Source organism: Plasmopara halstedii (assembly GCF_900000015.1).
Source record: "Plasmopara halstedii genome assembly, contig: Scaffold_816, whole genome shotgun sequence".
In the NCBI taxonomy this organism is placed as follows: domain Eukaryota; phylum Oomycota; class Peronosporomycetes; order Peronosporales; family Peronosporaceae; genus Plasmopara; species Plasmopara halstedii.
This window is the reverse complement of record NW_020187732.1, coordinates 2,073,231-2,085,145: the sequence shown is the minus strand read 5'-3', so window position 1 is coordinate 2,085,145 and position 11,915 is coordinate 2,073,231. Positions and strand designations below refer to the sequence as shown.

The following is an 11,915-nucleotide window of genomic DNA, read 5'->3' as shown; positions in this document are numbered from 1 at the left end:
GTAGTCAATCTACACCTGAGTCGTTACGACTAATCCTCTGAGAGGATGAAGCAATACTCATATTTGCCCCATGGCATGCCGGACGGGCTTAATAAGCTGATGTCCCTGCTGGGCACTGATCGTAGCACAAGGGGTCGAGGCCATAAGCTCCCGCCTGGAGGCGTTTTTAAGCTATGAAAAAGCTTTGGTTGACCACTTACAGCAGAAGCTGTCGGTGTCGATCCCGTTTATGACGCCACCGAAGACGAGGAATGATTTCTTCCGACTCGGGCCGGCTTTGGTGAGCGTTAAGACCGTCGAGGGTACGTATGGAGATATTCTCCAGCTTTGGATATGAGAGGCCGAGATGGCTATGGCATCCGTCAAGCTGCAAAACGAGCAACAGCACGTGGCGATAGCTGTCTCTAAGCTCGGGAATGGGCACTCACGTGCGTTCCTCTGGTTGAAGCTGCGAATTCCTAGTGGAAGGAGCTGAAGCGTCAGCTTTTGCGAGTGCTATCGCCGCCTAATCAGGCATATCGCGTATGATCGCATTTACTTGCTGCCCGACAGGGTAAGAGGGAGTTGGTAGACTTTTTCAAAACTTGAGAATTCTTGTTGTCGGGATGGCAGCAGACAATCTCTCGCAGTGACCGTCCTTATTCAAAGCATCCGCACTGGCGTGGCAAGAATGAAAGTGTTCTGTTTGCCTCAGGCTTCTCTTGAAGAAGCGGTGAGCGTGACCTGGAATGCCGATTTCACCTTCAAGTCGGCACGGCTTAGTTGGAATACACACCCTCAGAGCTCGTCGAGCGAGCCTGTGCCAATATATTTCAGCTATGCAGAGAAAGAGGAGAGAGATCTTCAAGCTGCTGACCAGCGTGTAGACACCCGACGGTGTTTTGTCTGTAAAGACACCTGTCACCTTCGAACCGGTTGTCCACTTCGCAAGGCGCGTCAGGGTTCGTCGATTGACGTCCCGCTTCTAATCAGCCAAGTTTGTCTCGGGGAAACGAAAAACACTGTAGGGGGGGGCGCTCCTCTGGGGGAGAATAAAGTTCTGTTGAGCCTTAAAAAGGTTGAGGGCAGCAAGGCCCAACCCCGAGAAGATGCGTACTCTCAAACACGAAACGTGTGTACAAGTCGGACTTGCTGGTCGTAAACAATCGCGAAGGGCTTGGAGAAGCCATGAAAGATCCTGATCGATTCTTATTTATCGGGAAATTTTCACGACGTTCCTGTTAGCGCACTTCATCTTTCACGTCTTCCCATGCTAGGAAAAGAGTGTCCGACTCGTAGTCGACTTCCTCCAACTCCACGACGAGGCCCGTCATCCGGGCCGGGCGCGGTTTGATGCGCTAGGTCGCTGAGGGCTTGGAATGTGCATTCCGTTCGGCCGGGAGCGTACTGTCCGGAGTTGCAACCTGTGCGACGGAAATAAGGGCCTTACCCGCGGGCGCCCTCGCTACTACCTAGGCTATGTGTTTGGACGTCGTAGACACAGTGCTCATAGAGCGGAGAAAATTTAAAGTTGTTCTTAGAAACGTGAAGGTGTATCAAACACGCGAGCCTCGTATGAGGCGACCGCTAAATGCGTATTGAGAAAAATCACATTTCAAATGGGGGAGAGTTGAACGGTTACACGTACCCTTGTAAGAAAGGGCGGGTCGCACAAGATTGTGTGACCGTAGTGTGCATTGCATAGTTAGGCTGATAGCACAGTGGTGTGGCTACATCGTATCAGAAGCCACTACGTGGCAGGTCTACCAGTAGTTATGCATATAACCATAGTCATCAGATTCTGTTATAATAATGAAGTATTTCTGTACTAATTAGGAAACCCTAGGATTTGATATATTGGCGGCTCTGCCGCAACTAGAACAATGAAATACGGTTTCGCTTTTGAACAGAAGTGTTCGTTTGCACTAGTTAAGGATTTATTACTTAGAAGTAGCGTATCGCGATCCGCTACACTTGTACTGAGTCTGGGAAAGAACGTAAGGTCGGTGACCTTAGCTGAGCTTTCTCTAAGCAAAGAGCTACGACAGCCCCTTTGCACACCTCGTACTGAGATCGCGTGTCTACGACACTTCTACGTCCCCAGGACCTTCTGCGCGCATTCTCTGCTCAATGAACCATGTGTCTATGACACGAAAGACAACCATTCTCGCTGGTTTCGAGACGCCGCGAACTGGAACCTTTTTGTCTTCTTTACGCGATGCAATTTCAAACAGAACGTCCGCGGCTCCAAGGGAAGCGCATCTCAAGCCCTCGATAACTGGGCGACGCACACCACGCCCGCCACGGGCGACGGATTATCCCGTCGAGAAATTAAGAAAATGGACTACGAGTCAAATACTTCTTTCCCACGGAAGAAAAAGAGGACGAGGTGCGCCAGCGGCGCGATGTGATCCCTGCCCGAACCTTGCGGACGCCTTGTCCATTTCCCGACCTCTCGACTTCCGAAGAAGGTTTATCATTACCAATTGCCTCGACGAGGCACAGAAGTAGCAACTAGAGGCTGTCCACAGGGCTGCTCTCTTGCGCTCTAATTCGCGTTTGATTCTAGACCCTCGTGTGGAATACGGCTTTCGCTCGGCGGATCCCGCTATAGAAGCGAACAACGCGATCACTCGATCGTTAGTGCGAAGCAAAATCACTGCATATGACAAAGACCTCTTTGAGCGATGGGTGCGGCGGCAACAGAAGTTTTCTTCGCTGCCCAACGTACAGCTGAGACACAAGGAGGCAAACGTGCGCATAAAACGCCATCTTTGGTTTGTGTTCCCAGACTTAAGGCGCATCGTCGACCTCCGTATTGTCGTTCTGTGACGAATACATCAATTGATCATACTCCCACAAACTCTGTGATCTCTCACTCGGGTGAGTCTGCGACCACAGCAGCTTAGGGCCATAGCTTGAGCTCAGCTCATGACCCATCGACTTCTCTGGCTATTGCCAAGAAGCGCGGGGCATACGACGACGCGGATTGTCGTGATCTTTCTCACAATGTCTGGTCAGTCTTGTCGAAGTGGTACCTCGAACTCCCACGAGATCTTGAAGTCGGGGTGTCTTCATCATTTCAAAAGTTACTAAGTTTGACCTGTCTACACACAAGACATTCGACATGATAGTTGGCGCCACCGTTTTTGTCGAGAAGAGTTGGCGGCGGACGATGACGACCTGGTTGATCGCCGTCCAGTGACTCGCGATGCTCTTCGAACGTTGGACGACATAGCCCGTCGTCATCGGCACTCTGAAGAGCATCTTCTACCGCTGTGCGGAAGACCTCGAGAGTCAGGAGCACTTTGTGCACCGACTGCCTCGCGTTGAGGATTATCATGCTCTGTCGGAGCAGCTCTTTGCCGTCGAATACGTCAATTCGTGCGACGCTGAGGTGCCTTGCGCCGTTGGAGATAGAAGTTGTTGCACTCCATGCTCAGAACCATTTGCTGGTCTAACTTTTGGGTGGCCGAGCGCCTTTGGGCGCCGCTCCGGCGCCAACTTTTTCGCGCTTATTCTTTGCGCCGCATCCCAGTACGGCTTAACATGCCTACATAAAAGCACCGGGTTGGTGCGCATCCTTCTCGGAACATTCACCGTATACGCTAGGACTCGCTTGGCCACGACCTAAAAAGGTCCGATAAACTGTGGACGGAGCTTCGCCTTTAACGACAGCGTACATCGCATATGTAGGAAGATTTTTAGCATTTAATAAAATCAGGTCTTTGACCTCAAGGTTTACAAAATTCAATCTGATTCTTTCGTCCTCATATTCTTTCTGCATGTTTGGGCCTTCAGCCATCGCATCGCGAGCGTACTCAGTCTGGTAGACAGAAAGTTCTCGACTTCAAACGAACAGCGAAGGGGCTGATGTCAGCTAGCCCGTCGACTATTCCTTCCCCACCAAGCCCGAATCCATGGGATGGCAGTGTCAGGGGGGGCGAGGATTGACAATTCCGTCCGCGTAAAACGACATGTTGCCGGTAAACGCATGCGCTGCATTGTTCAGAGCAAACTACACAACTGGCAGAATCACGCTCCAGCGCCTCGGCTCCTCAACACAGTCCCTGCGAAAAACGTCTCCAACGACGCAATTCACGCCCTCAGTCTGACCACCGGTCTGCGTATGCTCTGCTGTTGACATAGTCAACTTGGTGCCCAGCACCTTAAAGATCGTCGACCAAAACTTCCCAGTGAAGCGTGGATTTCTGTCAGTGACAATTGACTTCGGAAGTCCATGTTGCCGGAAGACACGATCAGCAATATCGTCGCTGTACTGACACCGTTCGACAAGAAGAAACCACACCCGTGTTGCCCGCCAAGTACTTCGGCTGGCCAAACACAAAGTACATACTCATGGACTGCCAACATTCGGAGGGTACCGGCAAACTGGCCAGTGGTGCCGCCACATTCGGAAAGTGGTTCACCCTTTGACACATTCCACACGTGCGCAAATATGTGCCCGTCCACTTTACTGCTTGGATCACCAACTAACCGATCTGTACGTCTTCTCACGACCGGGATGACCACTGAGCGGGGTGCCGTGGGCCTCGTAGAGGTTACGATACTTCAATTCTTATCATGAGGAACCACAACTCGTGGCGTAATAATAGAGTATCCTGTTTGGTGAAACCGTCCGCGCAAACGTGCCGACAATTTCTTCTCCTAGTTTCCAAAGTCCTTGATCCCGAAAGTCTGTAGCAGCGCTATATTTATACTATCACCCGCGTATGCGACGCGGATCAACTCCGTCACTGACGACGTCACCTTCATGACATGAGCAAGCTCATAATACGGTCTGCGTGACGACGCGTCAGCCAAAGCGCTCAGCTAATCTGGCTTACACTTCACCTTAGATATATATTCTGCGAAAAATGCGAGCCACCTGGCCATCCTCAGTGACAGACGAGGCGACGGACTCGCAGTGCGTAGTGATACAAGAACTTTATAAACCACAAACGATTTCCAGCTCTACCCTCAACATGACAAGTGCATACTTCATGGCAAGTAATTCATTATCTTGGACTGGGAAGTCTGTTTCCGCAGTCTTAAGCTGGCGAGATTCGAACGCGATCACCCACTCTCGCGCCTCGGCGTCTGCTTGCAGCAGTGCACAGCCGATGACAATGTCCAAAGCGTCACAGACGTCACTCAAAGACGATCAGGGTTTGACAATGTCATTATTGGTGCATGAAGGAGGCTATCTTTGAACACGTCAAAAGCCTCTCGATGTTCAGTGTCCCATCACAATTCCTTATCTATCGTAAAGAGAATCGACAATGGCCGTGTCATTTCTGCATATTTCTCGCTGTACTTGTGCAAGTAGTTGGCGAGACCAAGGCACTCGCGCAGGTCCTTTTGGTTCTTTGGAACCGGCCAGTCCACAATGTTCCTGATCTTAGCGGTATCCGCTCGAAGGCCACGCTTCCCAATAAAGCACTCTACGAAGGGATTTTTTTCGCGCCGAAGATGGACTTATCTGCATTAACATACAGCTTATTCGTGAGCATGCACTTGAGCACCGCTCCGAATTGGACGATGCAATTATTTTCATCCGTCATCCAGTACTCCGCACGACTTTGGACGAAGATGTTGTCGAATATGTTTGTGCATATGCCCGGTGGGGTCTATACAGATGCATCGCAGGACGATTAAATGTTGCTGGTGCATTTGACAGTTTTTGGGACACCACTAGCTACTCCAGAAGCATGCTAGTCGGTGTGATCACCGCTGGCTACGGAATACCACTCGCTGCCATGAGCAATTGGTAATAACCATCCTCAAAGTCGAGTGCACTGTACTTTGTACATCCAACCATGTTGTTCTGGATAACATCCTTTTGAGAAATCGGCGTTTAAGCGGCAATGGTGTCAGCGTTGAGCTTTTTGTAAGCGTGAACGATACGCCACTTGCCGTTTGGTTGCCGGACACAAAACGTGGGTTTCAAATGGGGATGCTTGCTCTCACGCACCATATCTGACTCGTGCTTTGCACGAAAAACGGCATCAATGACGCCACAGTGCTCCTTGGGCAGGAGCCATTGGCGTGTTACACAGTATTTGCTTTCCTGGACAAGGTCGATCTCATGACGATCCAGCGGCCCGACGGCGGGCGTTTGGAGACGACGTCTGGAAATTCTCTCATCCAAGGATAGTTTGGATCCGAAGGATTCTTCAGGATCGAGATTTCGCTCCGTGCGTTCAGTACCCTCTTAGTGTCCTCAAGGACAGCTTCATTCAGAAGCGACGACAAGTTAATCTTCTTGTTCGGTCGTATAATGACCGAATCGGCTAAGTCGCCTGCCTACAAGGCACCGCCGAGCACTTCGAGGGACATCTCGTCCAGCTAAAGAAGAGCATCCTCCGCCGGAAAAGCCTTGAGGCTAGCCACGCCATCTTCCTCCCTCGTCCTACCGCTGACGAGGGTGTACAACTATACGCTATCGTATACGGTAAACATACCCTGGGCCAGGTTCGACGTCCGACGTCTTGCAGATAGCATACGGCGTCGCCATCGCCTCTACAAGGATTGTACGTCTTGGCGAGACCAGTGGGATCACGCACTCAGCCTCATCCAGCGTTAGCCCCACTAACTGCTCAACCGGAGACCTGATGATATTCACAACATTCAGCGAACAGCTGCTGGCTTCGCAGCCTTCGTTCACTGGGAAAAGTGTCGCTCCACACGCATCTGAAGGGCCTTGCCAAAGATGTTCCGGACCTAGTCCGGCCATGCCACTCTTGGCATGCAGCAATTGCATTGATACTTGATCAGTGCCCTGCCACTCCACATTCAGCCCACGAGCCATGCTCGGGACTCCTGTTCGATACACCTTCAGTGTTTGAAAACTCAGATACTTCAATATCCAGCACATTAACCGTCCTGGTTTGGTGCCCGCGGCAATAGCTCTTCTGCTTCCTGGCAGAAGTGAGATAATGATTCACCAAAGCTTCACCAAGAGACGTGCGCGTAGCATTAAAGATCTACGACCTCAATTCGATCTATCACTCACGGTGTTCCGACCACGAATCCAAGTCAAAGACTAGGCAGCGTTCCACGCTATTAAGGCCAAGAAACTTGACACGGAGGTCCATAGGACCCTCGGCACCGTAACACATATCCACACATGTCCCCGTTGCTGAGCGAACACTGACGATGTCACTCAGCCGTGCTTTCAGCGCCTCAACAGACATATGACTTCCTTCCACCGTAGAGCGTCAAGCATAACTGCCTGACGCCCCGGAGTCGATTAGGATTTTCAATGGCTTCTCAAAGCCCTCCACAGTCGCTTTCACGACCAGCAATCCCGCTTGACGCACCTTACACCCGTCCGAAGGTGACGGGTGTCTCCACAGACATAACGCCGTCGGGCGCTCGAACGCTGCTCGGCATCTCAGAGATCTGTCTCCTTTTTCTCAGCATAGCTGAGATCCATCGGCTGAGGCCCGCTTGACGAGCTGCTAGAGTGTGCTGTCCAGCCAATTCGTGCCGACTTAGAGTAAAATTTGGCATTTAGTTCTACATTCACTGCTTTTCAAAAGAAGACCGATGCACGCGAAAGACTTTCATTCTAGCCACACCAGTGCGAAGGCCCTTCGGAAAGTCGGTCATTGTGACCGTTTGGGGAGAGGATCGGCTGCCATATCGGCAATGAGAGAATGCAACACTCTGACAAAGTCCACCAATTCTTTCTTGTCCTGTCGGGGCGTCACGGAAACGGGATCGCACGCGATATGCCTGGTTACACCAAGAACACTCGTAAAAGCTGCAGCTTCAGCTCCGTCCAGAAGGGAGACGCTGCTTTGACCGAAGTGCCGCACATCAGTGCCTTACTTGCGCTCGACCCCCGAGCTGAAGACAGCTAGCGTCACGCGTTGTTGCTCGGTCTAGAGCATGCGGACGCCATGGCTATCTCGACTCTCTCGACCAGAGCCTTATCTACATCCTTGTCCTCGAAGGTCTTAACGATCGCCATGAGCGGCCTGGGTCGAAAGGAGTCATTCGTCGCCGATGGTGGCGTCATGTAAGCAGTCGATGCTGACAACTTCTGCCCTAGGTGGTCCAGCAGAGCATTTTCATAGTTCGGAAACGCCTATAGGCGCGCGCTGACCGATTCAGGTCCTTGCGAAGCGAGGTGCCGCAAGTTCCCAAGGCCAAGCTGAGACATCTACTATTTAAGCCCGCTGGTGAAAGTAGGAAAACTGCTCCATCCTCACGGAAGGTCAGTCGGAGCGACTCAGGTGTAGATTGACTACAAGTGCTACCAAGTGTTGCGGTACTGCGTCGGTGACCTGCGTTTTACACTTAGAGCCAGAACTAGTGTGGCAGATCTCAATTCGCTTACTTCAATCGTAACCACAACCTTAACCCAGACAAACAAACTCTTCCACTTAATATGTGAACTGTATTTCTTTGTTTACTTGCGGCAAAGCCGCTTATATCTAAAGCATTAGGTTCTTTTGATTAAATAGTAGAGCTATAACTACCGCCAGTCCAGCCACGTACTGAGATCTTGTTAAGGTTAAGCCTCACCATTGTGTGATAACACAATCTTGTGTAACCCACCCCTTCATACCAGGGTACGTGTAACGAAACAGTCTCGTAATACTTTGTTTCATGTCACCCATACTAGCTGGCAGGTCATGATAACTACTAGAGTTCTCGTGGTGAATGACTTTGGTAGCTGATGTAAAATACTTACGATGCTACTACACGATACTCACGTTCGAAACTGTTTTTATTCCACCAAATTAATCTAAAGCTTGTCATACATATCACATAAAAAATTATGTAGCTTGAAAGTCAACAGAAACAATCTTTATCAGTGATCCAATCTGCACTTTGTGCTGCATTGCTTGATTATTTAGTGATGGTATGTAGCAGGATTGGTAACAACTGACACCTTGAAAAGAACGACAAAATCAGTTTCTATATCGGCACAATTTCTGTAAGTAGTAATCATGTATATGTAGAAGCCTCAAATGTGTGATGCTAATCATGGTAATATCTCCCTCCGAACATTCTCGTTATTCGAATGGCTCTCAAGTGAAGGCACGCATTGTTTACAGTCAATCATACAAATTTAAACTAGAAGTATTCCCTTAGCATTTTCAACAGAGCATCATCATAATGTACAGAGGATTATTCTAGAAGACAGGCTAAACTTGGTTGCTTTTATAATAAGGGTCCAACATCAGTGTGATTGATGTCACAGACTTGCGGCCAGTTATGCTTCTACATTACACTCGTTTGATCAGCTACAGATTTATATAGTATTTTCAAGCAAATACAACTAACTGGTAATCGCGTCTTATCCAATGCGCAGCCGCCAACGCCATCGGTTGTTCGCGATACTAGCGTATGTTTTGTGGCTCCCGAGCAGCATCACTACGTCGCGATGAATGGTGTTTTTACTCTCAATTTCCGATCTCGAAAATTTAATCAGCCAGTCAGTAGGGAGACATCATCTATGATCGCAAACATTTCGACAAAAAACGGCTCATGCAGCATTCTTTGTTCTTGTAGATCAAACTTTTCAGGATCAGGATTAGAAAATCGTTCCCACTACTGCTCATTATTCTGCATACTTTATATGTTTTCCACTCTCCATTCTTTCGAGTTCTTTGACACGGAATCGCGTACTTTATCTTTTCATGTGATTTGCACGAACAAGCGAATGAGAGTTACTCGTTTAATTTGTCAATCAAACATCTGATGCACTTTATGCCACTATAGTATGTGGTGTTAGCCTTACAAATATTGTACAGCGCGTTTCAACTGTATATCACTAGAACTGGACGTTTTCAATCTACAATATATAAGCGACTGTGAGTTGACTATTTCTGCTTGAAGCCACAAGGAAGTTTTGATGCGTTTGTACTCGTGCTTTTCCCTATTCGTATTTAAGCTCTACACTAGCATTGCTCCAAGTGTGGAGGCGTACCAATTAAAAAACTTTGGTATCGAACCAGTCTCTGAACCTATCGCATTTGCTGCAAACCAGAGCGAGGATGACCCAGAAGTAGCTGGACAATCTCAAGACAACGAGGGAAAAGGCACAATCGCATTTAATAGCGTCACAAACGAAGAGAGAGATGGCACTAATTTGATATTGAAGTTAAAAGCCGTATCTCCGTTATCAGGTGAAAGTCAAACAGGTGAAAGTTTGATGCTCGAAAAATTACTGGCAAAGCGATCAGCGGAGAGTAGTGCCTTTTAAGACAGCAAGATATTTCATACAAACAGCTTTTTACGGTCCAAGACAGCGGCAAAAAAGAAAGCTGTGGTAATGAAGCAAGCAGAGGTGAATACGGCGCTTGCGTCTTTGCTTGCGCATGTCGGACCAGGTGTTACTGGAATTAAAATGTTTGAGCCTGTAGAGATTTTTAGCAAGTTGCGCTTCACACACGCAGACCTCAAAGGTGATCTGATTGTTGCTTGGCTTAAGTACTTCTTTAGGCACAAAATCGAAGGTTCTCAGTCCGGCAAAAATGATCCCATTCTTGAGCTAGATGCTCAGTATGAAGCTTTTGATTTGCTCATGAGCATTGGTGGGACGGAAGTGGAAGACCTGACTCGCTTGTTTAAAAGGATACCATCTGACACGAAGTATAAGATTCCTTTGTTTAAAAAAGCAACATCCGAATCTGACACGAGGTACAAGGCCTTCGTTGAGAGTATGCAAGATCTGGCTAAACGAGAGCGCCAATCGAGTGATTTTCTTACTCGAAAAGGCTCGAAAACCCCTAAGGATTTTTACAAGGAGTTGAATATTGATCCTCCTGAAGCAAATGTCGCTTTTTGTCAGTGGCTTAGATACGGCGAGCGTTACGAACGGGATTTAAATCTCAACAAGCACACCGATGGGGGCGAGGATGTCTATGGTTCAATGGCGAATGAACTGTTGAATGGTGATCGTTACGAAGAAATGGCGCAGCTAATCGAATCACTCAGTAACGCGCCGAAATTTCAGGGGGTGGCACATAATATCGGGAGAGCTATGCGAAGACAAGAAGCCAGCAGTATGCTTGAGAGTGGCGATACACCAGAAAGCGCTTATTATCGTTTGTTTAAAACTGGATTGCCCCCTGCTGAAAACACGATCAACTTTCTTCTGCTGCTTGAATTTGTCAAAGCGTATAAATCCAAGAACAACTATATAACAAATGACCTCGTTGAATTTTTAACCCGGGGGCACGAAGGCTTCCTGTTGTATTATGGTTCTGTGTTTGAGAAGCTTGAAAACTCCACGGATTTCAAGGAAATTGTCGATGACGCTCTGAAAACGATTTTTGAGGAGATATCAGAGCAGAAGATCAGATTATTGGATTATGTAAAGTGGTACAAAGCAAGCATCCAGGATCTATTGGATTTAATAAGATTACGTGGCGAAAAAGCAAGCGCAGATGCCGATTATGGATTCAACTTCGACTTGATATAATAAAAATCGACTAGTCTCGTTTCGACCACTTCCAGGAGAGTCAAATCAACTTGGTAAGGATTTGCGTGATTATTTTACTGATTTTTGTTTGTCCATAGAGATTCTGCTGTAGCGGATTTTCATGCTCAATTGTTTCACTGAGCTGTTAGGTCATTGATCAGCAAAAGTCATTTAGTCATTTGATCAATTTTGTTGTATCTTTCTGGTTAATCTTCACTTCGTAGTTGGCCAAGAATACTTTAATATATTGGCTCATTTTGAAATAGATATAAATATATCGATAATTACATGTCACTTTCATATTTCTCGAGATAATAGATATACTATTTTTGTAAAGATTCTGAGTGATTGCAGCAAAAATAAGACCAAAAACACGGGCTCTAGATGTGTTGTCAGAGTGTAGAGACATCTTGACAAGCACCACTCGAGCAGATGTTCACCACAGATGTTATTATATCCAAAAACTCGTAGGTTTGCTCAACCTGCTGTTTTG

General features: G+C 48.0%; 1 protein-coding gene across 1 annotated transcript; it reads left to right on the top strand.

The window, feature by feature from the left end:
- Positions 1–9,850: 9,850 nt before the first annotated feature.
- Positions 9,851–11,422, top strand: PHALS_14369 (uncharacterized protein; the record flags this gene model as incomplete). Its single annotated transcript, XM_024730168.1, has 2 exons — positions 9,851–10,190; positions 10,248–11,422. The coding sequence occupies 2 exons, from the start codon at positions 9,851–9,853 to the stop codon at positions 11,420–11,422; spliced, it is 1,515 nt and encodes a 504-aa protein (XP_024580472.1).
- Between the last annotated feature and the right edge of the window lie 493 nt (positions 11,423–11,915).